This window comes from Oncorhynchus keta, chromosome 21 (genome assembly GCF_023373465.1).
Source record: "Oncorhynchus keta strain PuntledgeMale-10-30-2019 chromosome 21, Oket_V2, whole genome shotgun sequence".
NCBI classification, from domain to species: Eukaryota; Metazoa; Chordata; class Actinopteri; order Salmoniformes; family Salmonidae; genus Oncorhynchus; species Oncorhynchus keta.
In genome coordinates, this window is record NC_068441.1 from 16,250,890 (window position 1) to 16,272,531 (window position 21,642).

The window sequence follows — 21,642 nt, forward strand, 5'->3', positions numbered from 1 at the left end:
TTTTAGGTAACCAAAAGTATGTTCTAAATGACCTTATAAACTGGGTGGTTCAAGCCCTGAATGCTGATTGGCTGACAGCTATGGTATATCAGATCGTATATCATGTGTATGACAAAAAGTTTATTTTTACTACTCTAATTACCTTGGTAAGCAATAAGGCACCTCGGGGGTTTGTGGTATACTGTATGGCCAATATACCACTGCTAAGGGCTGTATCCAGGCACTCCACGTTGCATCGTGCTTAAGAACAGCCCATAGCCGTGGTATATTGGCCGTATACCACACCCACTTGTGCCTTCTTGCTTAATTATGATGAGTGAGAGAGAAGAAATTATGAGGTGAGACAATGAGATGTATATTTACATTCTTTAATTCAAGTTCTCTCTGTACAGATACAAAGGCTTGAAAAAATGAAGTATTAACTAGTACTAAGAGGAATGGCTGTGTATGTAAGTCTATCTCCAGGGTATTACACTTCTCAACTGGAAAAGCGATCTGGACAGATCTGGACCGAGGTGAAAGTCTGTATTTAACGATAGAATTGCCACATTGAAATATATACAAACATACAACGATAGAAATGAAATAGCCGCTAATGCTCCTTCAACTGTGCAGAGATATAGAGATGTATCTTCAGATTTCTAAAAGCCACCAGAAAATAAACATTTGATACTGTTCTAAAGGCAGCATTCTGTTACAAGCCTGTGGTGGGAGCACAACCACAAACTTACAGTTGTGAAACACAACCATGCTGAGAAAAAATAGAAGAAAGAACAGATCTAGCTAAATGCTGGGTCTACTGTATACTAGCCCAATGGATGGAGTATTCTCACATTGATTATCCAGATGTGGTATTAGGTGAATGCTTCTAGGGCTACATTTATATATAAAAATAATATTAAGATACAACAAAGCCATACAAATGTAATGCTGAAGGACTAAATTCATTAAGGTCATAAAGATGTGTATCTGCAGTACAGGAACTATAACATAATGATTACCACCATACACGATTTTGCAATAGACTCGTCACGCTATAAAACACCTGCCGCCAACATGCAAGGGGACCTGTCACCTCATCATGCAGAAATCATCCATGGATTCTGTCAAAGTGGAAAGACAATGAAGATAGAAAACACCATGCACATAAATGCAGAGATATAAAAAGCAGACGCACATTTTAAAAGGATGAGTAAAACCCTGTCCAAGCTCTGTCCCGCTTCCAAAATATATGAGCCAGGATTATTCTGGGCACCATACCTCTTTCTCAATGTTCTCTTCCTTTCCTTTCCTCTACCCTCTCATCTCATCCCCCGCTCTCACCCAATCCGTTCAAATGACCTCCTCTGTTGACATCGAGTCCCTCCTCCCCACCCTGGATTCATAACCTGCCTGCCCCTCCTGGTGGCGGGTTGCTGGAACAACTCTGTATTTCTGGCCAGACAAGGGAGTTCTCTGGTCTCCAGAGGTAAATGGGAAAGTCATTGGTTGGCCTCGCGTGGCTTGGGTGTGCAGGGATCAGACCCTGCTGGTTGGATGGCAGCGGTAGGTGCAGTTGGAGAGGTGGTCGCGCTCCGCCCCCCCATCAGCACTCTGGGAGCAGCCCCCCTCACACGGAGACTCTGGAACACAGAGAGAGAGAGCGAGGGAGAGGATCACCACACATAGATCTGAAAACTCTTCTCCACTATAAATCTGCCTCTTATTAGCCTTTTTCAGCCTGGACACTAGGCAAGGATTACATATCAAAGTGTTACTGACTGAGACAGTGTTTTGAGACGTGCGTAATCCTGAGCCTAATACACTGTGAAAGGGACTGGTTATTTTCTGGAAACATACTGTACCTAGCAACAAGACCCACTGGGGATGAATGAACAAAACAGAACAGCAAAATTAAGTATTTTTCACAATATCAAGTCGTGTCTCCACAGATTTGAATAAGTTTTGCTACACTTGAATAGTCCTAACTTGTGTGGTGTGGCGGTGCTTTGACCCACTGACCAGTGGTGTCCTCTGTTTCTGTGGCCTCAGACAGCAGCAGGTGGGCTCTGAGAGGGCTGGGCAGGGTGGTCTGACTGGCGGCCTCCTGACTGGTGCCCAGCTGCAGACGCCTCATATGACGCACCACCGCCGTGGCATTAAACGCTTGCTGCGGGCAGAACATTTAAATTAAGATCAGAATTTTGAAAAGTGATACATGATAAACGCCATAACAACTTTACTGACTTAATAATAGTCCGCTGAATACTGCAGGATCTTTAGTATTCTACTAATATACTAAACACAGCACACCAGCAAAAATGTATTTGCATTTTGACGAGGACCAAAAAAAGTAACTCACCCTCCACTTGCTCTTGGCAAAGTTCTTCCTGATCTGAGCACTGACAGACTCATGGATGTTCTTATCTAGAGCGGTGTCACCAGCGATCCTGAGGGACAGAGAAAGACATGAGGGGACAACTTCTGCTGGTTGTCACAAGAACAGGTGAACGCTTGGCAAAAGTAGACATTTAGTCGATTATTCTCGACATGATAAAGTCGCGTTGTGTGTATTGTGACGGAGAAGATGGTGTTCACTACCAGGGGTGCTGCAGAGCCTGGTCACATGTGTAGCGTATCCTGGGGTCCTTCTCCATCAAGTGGACTATGAAGTCTTTGGCTGAAAACACAGAATGAAAAGTCATATATTTAACTCAAATGCAATGTTTAAAAAAAAACATAGATTAGATCTAATGATGCTACTTACACAGAATAAAAAGGTAGCTGATGCAGAAAAGGACTCCTAGGCTACTACAGTAAAAGGAGCTTCACTGCAGCAGAAACTGTCCAGACTGACTTGACAGTAAAATACATAAACTGGCCATGTGCCTTTGGCCTGACTTCAGAAACTCCCCACAGGACTATGTACTGTACCATGACCCCCAGAGCTCTATGTAATGGTGATCTCACAGGGCCTCAGTGATTGTTCTATGGCCAGTGAGTGTATTATGGTTAATCCCATCACACACACACTGACAGCTTGGCAGGAACACTCAAACCATAACAAACCCCAGACCAAGGTAAGTCATTTACAATAATATGAAACTGCTGACAAACAGAACTAATAATGACAACATAGGTCTACTGGACCTGAGTCAGAGATATCATCCCAGTAAGGAGAGTCAAACTCATATTCAGCCTTCAGAATCTGCTCAAAAAGCTTGGCGTCGTTCTCGTCATAGAACGGAGGGTATCCACACAAACTGCGTCAGAATAAAGAGCACAAAGGCATCATGTGAGAGTTAGGGAATGAGTTGATTGTTGAAAATAATGAAGTGGATACTAGGGTAACACAGTAAGACTGGTAGGAGAAAGACTAAAGTGAAAGAGCCAGTCCAACCCCATGACTCACAGGATGTAGGCGATGACACCGATTGACCAACAGTCCACCGCCTTGCTGTAGGGTTTCTGGGCCAATACTTCAGGGGCTGCCAACGATAAGAGAGCAGTGTTTTCATCAGCATCATTACACATCTTGCCTGACATGATCACTGGGTGTGCGCTTGCTCTCAAAACAGAGGGCTCTTTTCAATCTGTATTGCTGAAGCGATTGTAGCGCTATAAATGTAAAGGTCATTTCCTATTGAACCATTTACAGTGAGTGCAGTCTCCGCTAAACGCGGGAACAATGCCTTTTAATTTAAACCATGCTAAAATGCTGGATTTTCGCAATACGGATAGAAAAGAGCCCTAAATCATAGAAATCATGCTCTTGAAACATAGACAGACACACGCAAAGGCATGTACTGATCAGTACCAGTCCTCCTTACCCACGTATCCTGGTGTTCCGCAGGCTGTGGACATGACACTTCCAGATCCCTCGATCTTCGACAGGCCAAAGTCACTGATCATGATCTTAGAGTCCTCTTCCATACTGTAGTACAGAAGGTTCTCCGGCTGGAAAAGAAGACAGAGCATTCAATCAACTTTATTGTTCACTAACATTTTATAAACAGACACACACAAACTGGGGAAATAATTTGTTATTCAAACTAATGATCAATCAGTTTACACGCTGCTGAACTGCCTGTAAACAAATGATCTCATTAGAGGAGTAAAGATAATTCATCTAGTTTAAAAGGCACTAAAAAATGATTGGGACAAAGGCATCATGTGCCTAGGCAACAAACATGTTCCATACTATAAGGTCACCCTTAAACCTCTAGTAATTAGTAATACACTAATCGCAAAATAGTCAAATGGTTGAAATTCAAAGTTGCAATTTTCATAGCACACCTGGTGTCTTCATCTTATAGAGTGGCTATCATACATCCAGTATTGTGACTATTCAGTCATTGGACAGAAAGAAGAAGGTAAATGACTCCAGTGTTAAACACTGAAATCTCCTCTTTCACTGTCATACACACCACCTGACCCTTGACCCCTAACCCAGGCTTACCTTCAGGTCGCGGTGTACGATGCCCATGTCATGGAGGTATTTGACAGCGTCCAGGATCTGCTGGATGAGCTTGCTGGCATCTTTTTCTGTGTAAAAGCCCTTCTCCACTATCCTGTCAAACAGCTCCCCACCAGACACCCTGGACAGAGAGGAGGAAAGCGTCTGATGTACACCTGCTATGTCCATTTAACTTCCTGCTATATGCCTACATCACCACTAGGTGGAGGCATTGCTTCTTCCTAGATGAACCCACCACTGCTCTCTGTGTATCAGCTCTAACAACAAGCTAAAGCCATGTCATGCTGCCTCCCAGAGAGAGAGAGAGAGAGAGAGGGGGACAGAGAAAAAGAGTGAGAGAGAGAGAGAGAGAGGGACAGAGAAAAAGAGTGAGAGAAAGAGGAGGGAAGGAAGGGGGGGAAGAAAGAGAGGGATAAAGGGGATTTTTGTTTGTGCGAACCCCCAACTGTTCTTTGGTTAAATCTGAATGCCCTTACGGCAGTGTTGCTAAAGTGAACACCCCCCTCACCATCCACTGTTTTCAACAGTAAAAGCAATCTCTATCTCTCTCACATACCATTCCTTCTCTTCTCTGTGTGTGTGTGTGAGTGTGTGTGTGGGGGGGGGGGCAGTCTGTGACTTGACTTCCGTTGGGATCAGGGAGTCTAATACACACACGCAAACACACATACATTGCAGAGGAATAATCTTGAAAGTTTTCAAACTGAAGGCTGCCTCTTCACAAGTCAGAGAGTGACTTGGTTGAGGGACAGAAAGGGGTAACATGGGTAGAAGGAGAACAGAGAGAGAGAAAAAGATAAGAGGCAGGATGATCACTCACAGCTGCATAACCAGGTAGAGGTGAGATTTACTCTCAAAGATGTCCTCCAGGGAGACAATGTTGGCATGTTTTAACCTAGAGATAGAGAGAGAGAAAGAGAGAAAAAGAGTCAAAGTCACAAACATTGTACATTACCATTAGAAATACAGAACTGTCTGACAACGTATGATGGTTAAACATAGCATTCTATGATTTTCTCTGAGATCATTCTCATTAATTCTGTATCTAAATAAACATCATAGAGAGCACTTCATATGAACAAGTATTATTTTATATTAAAAAGGTACTTTATATATAATCTCGGTTATATATAATCTTGGTTAACCCAGAGCTAAAGTCTCATGTAATTGGTCAGATGGTTGATTAAGTTCTGGGTCCATGTTAAGAGAAGGAAATAAGAGCTCCACCCTCTCTCTTTGCAAGTTATGACAAATCTGTAGGCCAAATGTCCCCTCACCTTCGGAAATTCGAAAGATGCTAACACCTGCGAAATCATTTGTCCAAAGCACCGGAACTAATGCTGCCCATTATCTCACATCTTCCATTATATCATGACAGCTCTACGGTACCATTTCTGGTTACACAGTCCGTCGACGAGAGATTACAATATGTATGATACTAATTATCACTAATATTAGTTTAAGCTGGAGCTAGAGTTGTGTTGCCAGTGTTGACTGTGTGGTGGCAGGCGTCTCTCTAATTGGTTGAGCAGTGTATTCTGACGCCCCCCTGAGAGTCATTGGCGTGGAGACAGAACAGAACACTGAGCAGGTGAGTCACGGCTCTGGAGGTGGCTTTCTTCCATCATCCCCATGCTGCCCACCTACAACACTTCACCTTACACTCAAAGACTGAGAAAGACTGTTTACATACACGCACACCCCAGACACGCACACACACATACACACTCACTACTCACTCACTCACTCACTCACTCACTCACTCACTCACTCACTCAGACACTCCTCACAATCTTCTTTACTGTCATTTTTCAACCTTTGGTTTGAGCTCAGCTTGAGTGTAGGAGCCATGAATTGGGGTAGAAAGCTAACAATGCTCCAACACAAGGCCAAATCCTCCTATGACTACAACAGAGTAGCTCCTCTATCAATAGGTGTCTCTCTCTTTACACCAAAGTATCATGGCACAGCGCAGGTAGAATACATTACTTTCCCCTTAAGCTACTGATAGTCCATCCCTCTGTGTCACTACATTTTGAGATGGCAGGCACCCCAGTGATGACAGACACTTGTCACACTGGCACGGCTCGGAGAGAGGCCAAAACAAAAATGGACTGCACCGCAGTATCAATTTTGTATCACGTGTGTTCCTATGCCCTGTCTGAAACATTGCTGCCTGGGGAACATCACAACAGATTATCATTGGCAGGGATCCAACTGAGACAAGAGGGAGATTATAAAAGCCTTTCAATTTCATTATGGTCTCTGTAAAGTGTTTCATTGAGTTGAGAGAGTGAGCAGAGGTAATGAATTGCTACATGCAGGGGCTGACTAATGGTTTTGTGCAGGACTCTGGGGGGATACATGCAGTACAGTACAGTAGGCTAAACTATAGTAGAGTAAGGGAAGCCCCTTCAACAGCTATAAAGGGTTATCCTTATTTCTCTCTCTCTCAGTAAGAAGTAAGAAACTGTCCCTCTTATTTGTATAAACTTGATTAACACTTTGCCATGTGATGTTACAGATCTATGCGGGACCATGAAGAGGTTTGTAGGGGCTTGGGGTTGATTACAGACTGTTAACAGATAACTATCCACAACCCTTCCCACTGATACCAACTACCCACTATATTCTACACTGTTTTTTACTTTGTGCTGTCTGATGCAACTCTGGGTGACTCAGCAGCTTTGTCTTGTTTCATTGCCTTACTAGCCAAAATCCTTGCTCCAGCCAAACGCTATGCCACGCCCACAGACTTTAGTGTCTTCTCCGCTATGAGTCTGGATCTGAGTACCTCCCCAACGATTTCTAGAACACGAACACATTCTAACCATTCTGATTGGTCCCAGAAACTGATGGATGGGCCAGAGCCAGAATACAAAGCGGCGTTTTGAAAATTCGTCAATGGCTTTGATACTCTGATTGGTTAGAGATGATCCGATCGCTGATGACTTTGTTTTGTATAACACCCTTAATTTTGACGTCACCACAAACGACTTCAACGATGGCAGCCTCGGACTGAAGTATGTAGCGAACATAGTGCAGAGGAAGAATTCATTTTGAGTTGTCAGACAAGTTGTTTCATGGGTGCTGTAGTGATGTCCTCTAACAGATGTTTTACACCGTCATTAAGAGGCAGCCATCTTGCCTTGAGTAATTGGGTAAACAGACAGACAGAGTTCAGAAACTCACTTCAGGTTTCTCTGACAGTTCATGACCTCATGGGAATACACTAATGGGAAGAGTAGGAGGCTGTGTCACTACGAGAAGAATGAGGTGATCTGCAATGAAAATGTTACAATTCTGGCTTAATTTGGCTTTTAGGAGTTTACATTTACATTTAAGTCATTTAGCAGACGCTCTTATCCAGAGCGACTTACAAGTCGAGTTTAAGAGTCTCTCTCTGTATCTCTCTCTCTCTCTTTCTGTCTATCTCTTTCCTTCTTTCTCTTTCTCTCTCCCTCACAATCTCTCTCTCATCCCCACATTCTCAGCTCTAGAAATATCCCTGTATATTCACTAGGCCTCTGTGTCTCATGTAACCCAGGTAACAAGAGCACTATAAATAGCTTAAGCCCCTCTAGTTTCATAGTTTCCGGCTTAGTCCGTAATTCCGCAGTTTTAAAGGGAGGTATTTTAACCAGACTGTCATTACTGCAACTGTAGTCACTATCTGTCTCAGAGTTAAATCACTTGCTCCCCTAACATCAATAAGCAACAAGGGCGTGTAAATGTGTGTGTGTTCATCACTCACTTGTGGAGGACAGCGATCTCATTTTCTATGCTGTTCTCTTTGCCTTCCAGGGCTTTCTTAGGGATGCATTTGATGGCCACCAGTTTCTGTGTCCTCTTCTCTTCCGCTAGGACCACCTCAGAGAAAGCCCCCCTGAAACACAAAGACAGGTCAGCCAAAGACATCACAGACCGCCAATCACATCTTATTCACATCATTTTTTCTCAGCAACCATTTTAATTAGTAATCCAGGCCATCCCTCCAATAGACAACAGAGGAAAAAAATCATTGTAAAAGGTTATGAACCAGAAAGAATCCAGCTCTACAGTTGGAGTCCATTGTCCATTCAAACCATTCTAAATGTTACTAAGAGGCCTAGATACAAGAAAAGATGTTCTTAATTTCTCCTCTAAATGAATACTGAGGAAACTAGACATTTGCCTGGGAGGATATTGGTTGGCATTACTATGTACAGGTATATTATCAGTGCTCCAGTACCCATTCTGAAGTCAGTGGAGCAAGATCTGGAAAACCTCGCAATCTTGTCTCAACAAGCAGGGGTTACAAAATCGTTTTTTGCAATTTTACCCAAATTAAACAATTTTCTAGTCTCACTAGATAAAATAGACTTTATTTCTGGCCAGATTCTAAAGCCACAGTTGGCCGTGACCCAGGAGGCTTTTGCCATGATGCTGATGCATCATCTGGGAAACACCATAGGTCAACTCATGAGAGAGATAGACATAATGAAGAATGACGGAGAGAGTGGGAGAGTGAAAGAGTGAAAGAGAAAGAGAGAAAGTGAGAGAGAGAGAGAGAGAGAAAGTGAGAGAGAGAGAAAGTGAGAGAGAGAGAAAATGAGAAAGAGAGAAAGTGAGAGAGAGAAAGTGAGAGAGAGAGAAAGTGAGTGAGAGAGTGAGGATGTTCCCCAATGATGGAAAAAGTTTGGGAACCACTGATCTAACTACTGTGGAAACGGAACCCAGCTGCAACCCAAGGGGACTGGCCACAGCCCACCACTTAGGAAGCACTGTTCTAAACAGATCATTATGATTCTGGGCCCAAATCTAGCCTTGCATCAGGGGGTGGGAGGATACCAGTTCAAATTCCTCTCTAGAATCTGGGGCAGTTGCCATTCTGAACTATGAAGCCACCAGGAGGGACCAGACTAGAAATGGCAGAGAGGGCAAAAAAAAGACCAGTGATAATGACGATGATGGATGATGATAATGATAATGATGATCTCATAAGCTTGCCAGACTGTTTCAGGATTAGCCAGCTCTATTGACAGTACCACACCCTCTCATGTGTCAATGTGTTCTGTTTACTCAGAAGATACGTAATTACAGACAGTAAACATGATCTAGTCTAAAAAGTACATTTAGATGTATGACTGATAACAATGCCTTAGAAAAAAAGATCTAGAAAGATTTAATCATCTATAAGTATTTCATAACCAAACAACATTGATCGCTCTGATTAAAGCAGAAAATCCTGAGGGATGTTAAGAAAACAAGTCTATGCAGTATGATGACTAATTCATAAGAACAGAGCAAGTGGTTTTGGTTCAGTGATGTGCTGTGGGCCTTGGCTGAGATGGAGCAGAGCAGAGTTGTGGGTGTGTTTACTGAGCTGATCCTAACAGGATGTTCTTATCATCACCAAGAGACACAAGTCCGGGAAGACGCCTGACCCTGATGCTATTCAACACTAAACTGTCTCAGCATACTACTAATACCAGCAGACAGAGCCTCCTCTGAGATACACTCACATAGACACTATCCAAACACACACCTATCACAACAGTTGACAGCTGTGCTCTTCTATACAGACTACGGTACTAGTCAAACAGTCAACTAAACTAACATTTAGTCAACAGTATTTCAGTCAGTCAACAGTTAAAACAGCCAAATGCTCACATAGTCAAGCATCCTAGAAGAAATGTATTTTAACAGCCAACTGTCCCTTCACAGTCAGTCTCTAAAATCAACATTTTGCTTCTGAGCTTCTAAAGACAGTCTGTCACTATGCTGACAGTCTAGTGTCCCAACGGAGCCTTAAGATCATCACTGTTTGAAACAAACACTTTTACATAAGAATAGCCAGGCAGGGTCCCTAGGGGAGGGAGTAAAAAGTACACTCAAAGCCAATTTTATTGAAGCTTTAGTCCCAGTGAAAAAGTATTGTCCTCTAACACTGTCACGCCCTGATCTGTTTCACATGTTCCTGTGATTGTCTCCACCCCCTCCAGGTGTCGCTTATTTTCCCCAGTGTATTTATCCCTGTGTTTCCTGTCTCTCTGTGCCAGTTAGTCTTGTATGTTAGTCAAGTCAACCAGCATGTTTTTCCCGTACTCCTTTTGCTATTCTCTTTTTGTTAGTCTTCCAAGTCTTGACTCCAGCCTGACTCTGGACTACTTTCCCGCCTGCCTGCACTGACCTTGATTCTGCCTGCCCTTTGGTACCTTCCGGACTCTTAATTGGTTTTTGTCCCTTTTGCTTGTCAACAATCATTCTCTTGCCTTTCCATATTGGATTAATAAATATTAATATATTGTAAGACTCCAACCATCTGCCTCCTGTGTCTGCATCTGGGTCTCGCCTTGTGTCGTGATAGTTAGTACGAACTGGCCATGACAGACCCAGCAGACTTGGACCAGCTCCCTGCAGGGAGCCACCATTGGGAGACATCAGGAGTTTCTACAGGGCCTTTTGGAAGGGCTCAGTTCCTTGACGGAATGCCACGACCATGGGTTAAAGGCTATTATGGAGAAAATCAGTGAGTTAGCTTAGAGACTGTCAACCACCTCTAGAAAAACCCAGTAATTTTTTCCCTATTTGTGGTGAGTTGGTACAGCCTATCCCGTCTCCCCGTGAACCCCGCTTACCTCCTCCAGAGCGATATTCAGGGAATCCTGGTACCTGCCAGGGTTTTATTTCTAAGTGCTCGCTTATTTTTGAGCCACATCCATCTTAGTTTTCTTCAGACCGATCAAAGATGAAGGGCGCTCTCCTGGGCTACGGCAGTTTGGGAACACCAATCTGCCATTTGCCATCATTTGGAGGAATTTATGGCAGAGGTGAGAAAGGTTTTTGAGTCTCCGGTATCTGGGAGAAAGGAGGCCAGCAAACTGCTTGTATTAGGTCAATGATGTGCTTCGATGATGTGCTTCGAGACATGCTAAACCGGTTTGTGTTCGTCTACCTGGACGGCATCCTGTTTTATTCCCCGATCTGCCCAAGAACATGTACTCCATGCCAGACAGGTCCTTCAGGGCCTCCAGGAGAACCAATTGTTTGTGAAAGCCGAGAAGTGAGTTCCACTGCTCTTCTACCACCTTTCTGGGATATGTCATTGCTGAGGGCAATATTCAGATGGAACCTGGAAAGGTGAAAGCAGTGGTGGATTGGCCTCAACGAATGTCCAGGGTGCAGCTGCAACAGTTTCTTGGTTTTGCAAACATCTACCGCCATTTAATTTGGGATTACAGCACCCTGGCGGCCCCCCAGAAGTTAGCCGGTGGTAACTTGTGGAATAGACACCGGCTGGAATGCGGTTTTAACCAATAAGCATTCGGGACTAGACCCACCCATTGTATAATGAGTCATAATTCACTTAAATGTTAAATTTTTTTCTTGTTTTGTCTTACCATGTTAAATGATCTAACATCATTGGCAGATAATTAGATAATTTTGCATATTGTAAACTAAAAAAGCCTTTATACATGCAATTTATCTTATTTCAAGATAGTTTTCAGGATATTGTATATTAATAAGATGATTAAGGTAAAATATGTTAAAATAATAAATTACTTAAGCCTATGCTAGGTTAAAATAAGCACACATACCTGCCAATGACATTAGAAAATGTAGCTTTGTAAGAAACACTGGAAAACACACACATTTTAAGGAAATTATCACTTAATATAAGATATTCAGGCATGCTTAGATTTCACTTTTTGCAGTGTAGAGCTAGCACCCCTTCCCTACTGTTGGTATGCAGAACATACACACCAGCTCTAATGCACACAGTATACTATATACAGCCATGGAACAGTGCGTGTATAAGTAAACACTTCACAGCCATTATGCAAACAACTGTATCTGTATTCATGTCCATGCCTATACGCTACATGCAAACTATAGCCTACTATTTGTAAAGGCTATAATCTATATGCAAACTACAGGTTCAGAACTAAGAGAGTTGCATAGTATCTTTCCAAGTCATCACACAGTCATCATGTCATACAATACCTTATTACCCACCAATAGAAAGATTATTATGTACCAATAAAACAGTCACTGAATAAAGCAAACCATACAAAGAAGCAAAATACACTAAAACAGGACGTACTGGACAGAATGTGCACAGAGCATTGTCTTTATCAAAACGGGGGAAGTTGAAACACTTCTCCTATCTGTTCTTATGACACATTAACACTGACAAGCAAAGGGTATTTGATTTACATGAAACAAAACTAACATTATAATAATTAAGCCATTTAATCTCTACGTGGTTGGCAGCAGAGTAGTGTTAGAGAACATTTTCTCTGTCTGCCAATAGAGCTTAAAATAAAGACTTGGTGTTGCTTAGCTTCCGTCGCTAACAGCAACCCCCCTGTGAGTGTGGTTTGGTCTCTCTCCCTTCTCTCCCTCTCTCTCTATGATTTTAATGACTTTGCTGTGCATCAAAGGAATTCAAAGCTTAACACACTCTCTTACACACACGCACATAGAAAAAGTGTACACAGATACAAACACACACACACAGGCAAACACCCATCCACACACACACTAACGAGTGTGGTCTTGAGGCAGAAATAAAGGTCAAATGAAGTAGTACCAGGCTAAGATAAGAGCAGTCTCTGCTCGTGTTTAAGATTCTGGGAAGCAGACACAGAGCTCCCCATTAGTAAGGGGAACTGCGATAGGAATTCACCATCTTGGGCATTTGCTCTTATTTCCTTCCTGCTGAACATGGTCCTGGTGTTGTCTGCACCATTCACCAACTGAGCCATCTGTACAACTAAGACTCTTGGCCAAGCAGGTTGGAAACAAGAATATATGAGCCAAATGAAGTAAGGCAAAGGAAAGGTCAGCCAGGCCCACAGAGAGCCATCTGGTTCAGAGGTACCACGCAGACTACTCAGGACCTCCATGTCCAAGACAACACCACCTGACCACACCCTCTCCACCATGCCATTCGTAGCAATCGTTTCTTACAACAACAAAAAATCACCACGTTATGTTTCATAATTCAGCAGCCGGGAGCTTGCGTCCTCAGCTCTACTTTGAGAAAATGAGATATGAAGAAATGACAGCCGTGACTACAAAAGATAGGATAAGAGAGCCTTGATAGAGCTGTGTTTATCAGTATGAGTGACAGCCTGTTACATATAGTGAGGATGACAGTTCTCTGTGTGCTACTAATCCCCCTCAGGGTTAGCTCTCAGCTAGCCTGGGGCGCCAGTCTGTTCCTGCATAAGCCAGTGACGACAGACCAGAAACCCACCGTCTGGCACCAATGCTATAGCCCTACTGAGGTGGACATGCCAAACCTCCCTCAGCACCTCTGATAACATGTACACCTTCCTGACAGAAACAATGGTCCTGGTTATCTAATTAAAGAGACCGCACTCATTCCCCTGCTTTCTCTCCTTCCTCCGCTCTTCTCCTCATCCCTCGATCCTATCCTCCACCCCTCCGCCAGACTGATCAAAGTGGCTTCTTCTTTTCCCCTGCTTCTGTCTCTGAAAGTAAACCTAGGCTGACCGAAATGCTTACATTTGTGCCAGCCCCAGAAAACTGGACTAAAACTAAAGATGTGTTATTAGAGAAAAGGTTGATCAAGTTAAGGCATGTGCCTTCTTCAGAAGAGGGATACTGACCGGGAGGTCCGTGGGGAGACGCACAATTGGCCTAGCGTCATCCGGGTTAGGGAGGGCTTGGCCGGTAAGGATGTCCTTGTCTCTCCTGTGGCGGGCCGGGCGCAGTGCGCGCTAACCAAGGTTGCCAGGTGCACGATGTTTCCTCCGACACATTGGTGCGGCTGGCTTCCGGGTTGGATGCGCGCTGTGATATTAAGAAGCAGTGCGGCTTAGTTGGGTTATGTATCGGAGGACGCATAACTTTCAACCTTCGTCTCTCCCGAGCCCGTACGGGAGTTGTAGCGATGAGACAAGATAGTAGCTACTAAAAACAAAACAATTGGATACCACGAAATTGGGGAGAAAAAAGGGGTAAAATTCTAAAAAGAAAAAAAAGAAAAAAAGAAGAAAAAAAAGAAGAGGGATACTGTCATACATTTAGTTATTACTGGAAATATCTTCTAATCCACACATGAAGGAGATAGGCACAGCTAGGAAGACTTGCTAGCTTAAGAATAGACCTCTCATAGATATAAGATACTCAAGAGACATGGACCACGCATGACAACAGGTAAGATTTCCGAACTCACAGTTCAATCTCTGTACTTATTGATTACAGTTGTAGGCGCACTCTAGCTCAGACAGAGCGGGAATATCTTGACCAGCCTGACAAGCCAACTTGAGTGTACACCATACAAAACTATACAAAGCGGATATTAAGCAATACATCCTTAAATAGTTTTGGCTAACAGGAAACAGTTACCAGTAATTACAGTTACGCAAACTGTATTAACCCTCGTTAGAATATGTTTTAGTTTCCGTTATGTATTACTTCTTACATTGTTACCCCAGGAAATCTTACGTTTTATTACATACAGCCAGGAGGAACTATTGGATATAGGAGCAATGTCAACTCACCAACATTACGACCAGGAATACGACTTTCCCGAAGCGGTTCCTCTGTTTGGTCCACCACCCAGGACAATGGATCAGATCCAAGCCGGCGACCCAAAACAACGGCACCGCAGAAGGGGCAGATGGAGCGGTCTTCTGGTCAGGCTCCGTAGACGGGCACATCGCGCACCGCTCCAGAGTACACTACTTGCCAATGTCCAGTCTCTTGACAACAAGGTAGACAAATCCGAGCAAGGATTTCCTTCCAGAGAGACATCAGAGATTGTAACGTTCTTTGTTTCACGGAAACATGGCTCACTTGGGATACGTTATCAGAGTCGGTAGAGCCACCTGGTTTCTTCACGAATTGCGCCGACAGAAACAAACATCTCTCTGGTAAGAAGAAGGGCAGGGGTGTATGCCTTATGACGTGGTGTGATCATAACAACATACAGGAACTCAAATCCTTTTGTTCCTTTACAATCCTTACAATCAAATGCTGACTGCATTATCTACCAAGAAAATTCTCTTCGATTATAATCACAGTCATGTATATCCCCCCAAGGAGACACATCGATGGCCCTGAAAGAACTTCATTGGACTCTATGTGAACTAGAAACCACATATCCTGAGGATGCATTTATTGTAACTGGGGATTTTAACAAGGCTCCCTAAATTTGATCAGTATATTGAATGCGCGACCCGGGCTGGATAACTGTTATTCTAACTTCCGCGACTCATACAAAGCCCTCCCCCGCCCTCCTTTCGAAAAATCTGACCACGACTCCATTTTGTTGCCCCCAGCCTATAGACAGGAACTAAAACAGGAAATGCCCGTGCTCAGGTCTGTTCAATGCTGGTCCGACCAATCGGATTCCACGCTGCAAGATTGCTTCGATCACGTGGACTGGGATATGTTCCGCATAGCGTCGGACAATAACATTGATGAATACGCTGATTCGGTGAGAGAGTTTATTAGCAAGTGCATCGGTGATGTTGCACCCACAGCGACTATAAAAACCTTCCCCAACCAGAAAAGGATTGATGACTGGATTCGCGCAAACTTCAAAAGCGTGAACCACAGCTTTTAATCAGGGTAAGGCGACCAGAAACATGACCGAATTCAAACAGTGTAGCTATTCCCTCCGCAAGGCAATCGAACAAGCTTAGCGTCAGTATAGAGACAAAGTAGAGCCGCAATTCAATGGCTCAGACACGAAGAGGTATGTGGCAGGGTCTACAGTCAATCACGGACTAGCCCCGTCGTGGACCACGATGACTTGCTCCCAGACAAACTAAACAACACGGCCCGTTACCAAAACCTGTGGGCTCTCCTTCACTCCAGCCAATGTGAGTAAAACATTTAAACGTGTTAACTCTCACAAGGCTGCCGGCCCAGACGGCATCCCCAGCCGCATCCTCCGAGCATGCGCAGACCAGCTGGCTGGTGTGTTTACAGACATATTCAATCAATACTTATCCCAGTCTGCTGTTCCCACATGCTTCAAGAAGGACACCATTGCTCCTGTTCCCAAGAAAGCTAAGGTAACTGAGCTAAACGACTCACTTCCGTCATCATGAATTGCTTTGAGAGACTAGTCAAGGACCATATCACCTCCACCCTACCTGACACTAGACCCACTCCAATTTGCTTACCGGCCCAATCACACTGCCCTTACCCATCTGGACAAGAGGAATGCCGATGTAAGAATGCTGTCATCGACCACAGCTCAGCATTTAACCCCATAGTACCCTCCAAACTCGTCATTAAGCTCGAGACCCTTGGTCTCAACCCCGCCCTGTGCAACTGGGTCCTGGACTTCCTGACGGGCAGCCCTCAGGTGGTGAGGGTAGGAAACAACATCTCCACCCCGCTGATCCTCAACATTGGGGACCCACAAGGGTGCGTTCTCACTGGTGCCCTCTCCTGTATTCCCTGTTCACCCATGACTGCCTATGCCATGCACGCCTCCAACTCAATCACCAAGTTTGCAGATGACACTACAGTGGTAGGCTTGATTTCCAACAACAACGAGGTGGCTTACAGGGAGGAGGTGAGGGCCCTCGGAGTGTGGTGTCAGGAAAATAACCTCATACTCAATGTCAACAAAACAAAGGAGATTATTGTGGACTTCAGGAAACAGCAGCCCCCTACCCACATGGATAGGGAGCAGCCCCCTATCCACATCGACGGGACAGTAGTGGAGAAGGTGGAACGTTTTAAGTTCCTCGGTGTACACATCATGGACAAACTGAAATGGTCCACCCACACAGACAGTGTGGTGAAGAAGGCGCAGCAAACTTTTACAGATGCACAATCAAGAGCATCCTGTCGGGTTGTATCACCGCCTGGTACGGCAACTGCTCCACCCACAACCGTAAGGCTCTCCAGAAGGTAGTGAGGTCTGCACAACGCATCACCGGGGGCACACTACCTGCCCTCCAGGACACCTACACAACCCGATGTCACAGCAAGGCCAAAAAGATCATCAAGGACAATAACTACCCGAACCACTGCTTGTTCACCCCTCTATCATCCAGAAGGTGAGGTCAGTACAGGTGAATCAAAGCTGGGACAGAGAGACTGAAAAACAGCTTCTATCTCAAGGTCATCAGAATGTTAAACAGCCATCACTAATATTGAGTACAGGACATACTGACTCATCTCTAGACACTTTATAACTAAAGATTGGATGTAATAAATGTATCACTAGTCACTTTAAACAATGCCACTTTATATAATGTTTACATACCCTGCTTACTCATCTCATATGTATATACTGTACTCTATACCATCTACTGCATCTTGCCTATGCCGTTCGGCCATCGCTCATCCATATATTTTTATGTACATATTCTTATTCATTCCTTTACACTTGTGTGTATAAGGTAGTTGTTGTGAAATTGTTAGATTACTTGTTAGATATTACTGCATGGTCGAAACTAGAAGCACAAGCATTTCACTACTCTCGTAGTACGCTAGGGGGCACTATTTTTATTTTTAGAAAAATAACATTCCCAAAGTTAACGGCCTATTTCTCAGGACCAGATGCTAGAATATGCATATAATTGACAGCTTAGGATAGAAAACACTCTAAAGTTTCCAAAACTGTAAAAATGTTGTCTGTGAGTATAACAGAACTGATATTGCAGGCGAAAGCCTGAGAAAAATCAAATCAGGAAGTGACTCTTATTTTGAAAGCTCTGTGTTCCTATGCATCCCTATTGACCATTGAAAGAGATATCAACCAGATTCCTTTTTCTATGGCTTCCGTAAGGTGTCTACAGCCTTTAGACATAGTTTTAGGCCTTTATTTTGATGAATGAGCGTGAACGACCACATTACGTAAGTGGTCAGGTGGGGGCTCTCAGAGTGATTTTTGCGCAAAAGAGAGAGTCGGCCATTGTTCCTCCCGGTCCTAGTGAAAAGCCTACTGTCCCGGTTGATATATTATCGAATAGATATTTGAAAATCACCTTGAGGATTGATTATAAAAAACGTTTGGCATGTTTCTGTCAACATTATAGATATCATTTGGAATTTTTGTCTGCGTTGTCGTGACCGCTATTTCCGGTGGATTCCTGGGCATAACGCACCAAACTAACGGAGGTTTTAGAAATAAAAATATATTTATGGAACAAAAGGAACATTTGCTATCTAACTGGGAGTCTCGTGAGTTAAACCATCCGAAGATCATCAAAGGTAAACGGTTAATTTGATTGCTTTTCTGATTTTCGTGACCAAGCTTCTTGATGCGTGTACATAATGCTATGCTAGGCTATCGATAAACTTACACAAACGCTTGTATTGCTTTCACTGTAAAGCATAATTTCCAAATCTGAGACGACAGGGTAATTAACAAAAGTCTAAGCTGTGTTTCACTATATTTCACTTGTGATTTCATGAAAATGAATATTTTCTAGTAATATTTTTTTGACTGTTGCGCTATGCTATTCAGCGTTGATGATGACAAATATACCGGATCCGGGATGGGTAGTTCTAAGAGGTTCATATGCTAACCATGTGTATGTGACAAATACAATTTGATTTGATTTGAAAAATGGATGAAAAATTTATAATTCTGTACACCAAAACTTTGTTAATGAATTTTGTACACATGAAATTATAGTTTTAAATCCTGAGTTAATGTGAGCTAATGTGAAGCGGCTAATTGTATAGCTAACAGGCTATTTGTTTGTAGATTGACTGAGGTGAATTAAGCTACAGCAACCAATGTGATAATAGCTGGGGTTATACATCACTGGGGCCAAGCTTCCTGCCATCCAGGACCTCTATATCAGGTGGTGTCAGAGAAAGGGCAACAACAACAAAAAGACTCCAGCCACCCTAGTCTTAGACTGTACTCTCTGCTACCGCATGGCAAGCGGTACTGGAGTGCCAAGTCTAGGTCCAAGAGGCACTTAACAGCTTCTACCCCCAAGCCATAAGAATACAGAACATCTCATTAAATGGCTACCCAGACTATTTCTATTGCCCAGCCCCGACACTCTCTTTTACGCTGCTGTTATTCTCTGTTATTATCTATGCATAAGTCACTTAAATAACTCTACCCACATGTACAGTTGAAGTCAGAAGTTTACATACACTTAGGTTGGAGATATTAAAACTAATTTTTCAACAAACAAACTAGAGTTTATGCAAGTCGGTTAGGACATCTACTTTGTGCATGACACAAGTCATTTTTCTAAAAATATTTTACAGACAGATTATTTCACTTATAATTCACTGTATCACAATTCCAGTGGGTCAGAAGTTTACATACACTCAGTGATCTGTGCCTTTAAACAGGTTGGAAAATTCCAGAAAATGATGGCATGGCTATAGAAGCTGAATTTGAGTCAATTGGAGGTGTAACTGTACCTGTGGATGTATTTCAAGGCCTACCTTCAAACTCAAAGTGCATCTTTGCTTGACATCATGGGAAAATCAAAAGAAATCAACCAAGACAACAGAAAAATTATTGTAGACCTCCACAAGTCTGGTTCATCCGTGGAAGCCATTTCCAAACACCTGAAGGTACCACAATCATCTGTACAACCAATAGTACGCAAGTATAAACACCATGGGACCATGCAGCCGCCATACCTCTCAGGAATGAGACACGTTCTGTCTCCTAGAGATTAACATACTTTGGTGCGAAAAGTGCTAATCAATCCCAGAACAACAGCAAAGGACCTTGTGAAGATGCTGGAGGAAACAGGTACAAAAGCATCTATATCCACAGTAAAACAAGTCCTATATCCACGTAACCTGAAAGGCAGCTCAGCCAGGAAGAAGCCACTGCCCCAAAACCGCCATAAAAAAGCCAGACTACGGTTTGCAACTGAACTTTGGGACAAAGATGGTACTTTTTGGAGAAATGTTCTCTGGTCTGATGAAACAAAAATAGAACTGTTTGGCCATAATGACCATCGTTATGTTTGGAGGGAAAAGGGGGAGGCTTGCAAGCTGAAGAACACCATCCCAACCGTGAAGCACGGGGGTGGCAGCATCATGTAGTGGGGGTCTGCAGGAGGGACTGGTGCACTTCACAAAATTGATGCAATCATGAGGCAGGAAAATTTGGTGGATATATTGAAGAAATATCTTAAGACATCAGTCAGGAAGTTAAAGCTTGGTCGCAAATGGGTCTTCTATATGGACAACATAGAAGCATACTTCCAAAGTTGTGGCAAAATGGCTTAAGGACAACAAAGTCAAGGTATTGGAGTGGCCATCACAAAGTCTTGACCTCAATCCTATAGAAAATTTGTAGGCAGAACTGAAAAAGCCTGCGCGAGCAAGGAGGCCTACAAAAATGACTCAGTTACACCAGTTCTGTCAGGACGAATGGGCCCAAATTCACCCAAATTATTGTGAGAAGCTTGTGGAAGGCTACCCTAAATGCTTGACCCAAGTTAAACCATTTAAAGGCAATGCTATCAAATACTAATTAAGTGTATGTAAACTTCTGACCCACTGGAATGTGATGAAAGAAAGAAAAACATAAATAAATCATTCTCTCTACTATTAATCTGACATTTCACATTCTTAAAATGAAGTGGTGATCCTAACTGGCCTAAAACAGGGAATTTTTACTAGGATTAAATGTCAGGAATTTTGAAACATTTCAAAAACTTCAACTGTATGTATTCTTTGCTATGAAACCCTAAATTGTGTCTGGTGTGAACAATTACCTTCAGAAGTCACATAATTTGTTAAATAAAGTCCACCTGTGTGCAATCTAAGTGTCACATGATCTGTCACATGATCTCAGTATATATACACCTGTTCTGAAAGGCCCCAGAATCCACAACACCACTAAGCAAGGGGCACCACCAAGCAAGCGGCACCATGAAGACCAAGGAGCTCTCCAAACAGGTCACGGACAAAGTTGTGGAGAAGTACAGATCAGGGTTGGGTTATAAAAAATATCCGAAACTTTGAACATCCCACAGAGCACCATTAAATCCATTATTAAAAAAACTGAAAGAATATGGCACCACAACAAACCTGCCAAGAGAGTGCCGCCCACCAAAACTCACAGACCAGGCAAGGAGGGCATTAATCAGAGAGGCAACAAAGAGATCAAAGACAACCCTGAAGGAGCTGCAAAGCTCCACAGCAGAGATTGGAGTATCTGTCCATACAACCCCTTTAAGCCGTCCATTCCACAGAGCTGGGCTTTACGG

General features: G+C 43.3%; 1 protein-coding gene across 1 annotated transcript in view; it reads right to left on the reverse strand.

Moving 5' to 3' along the window:
- Positions 1-352: 352 nt before the first annotated feature.
- The window catches only part of camk1b (calcium/calmodulin-dependent protein kinase Ib), an 87,409-nt gene continuing 66,119 nt past the window's right edge, over positions 353-21,642 (reverse strand). Inside the window, exons 3-12 of the mRNA XM_035796748.1 lie at positions 8,211-8,342; positions 5,277-5,351; positions 4,439-4,577; positions 3,810-3,936; positions 3,392-3,467; positions 3,130-3,242; positions 2,581-2,659; positions 2,342-2,429; positions 2,002-2,149; positions 353-1,622 (exon numbers count right to left, since the gene is read on the reverse strand). Of these exons, the coding sequence (XP_035652641.1) occupies positions 1,519-1,622; positions 2,002-2,149; positions 2,342-2,429; positions 2,581-2,659; positions 3,130-3,242; positions 3,392-3,467; positions 3,810-3,936; positions 4,439-4,577; positions 5,277-5,351; positions 8,211-8,342 (1,081 nt within the window). The 3' untranslated portion in view covers positions 353-1,518. The remainder of the gene's footprint in view (positions 1,623-2,001; positions 2,150-2,341; positions 2,430-2,580; positions 2,660-3,129; positions 3,243-3,391; positions 3,468-3,809; positions 3,937-4,438; positions 4,578-5,276; positions 5,352-8,210; positions 8,343-21,642) is intronic.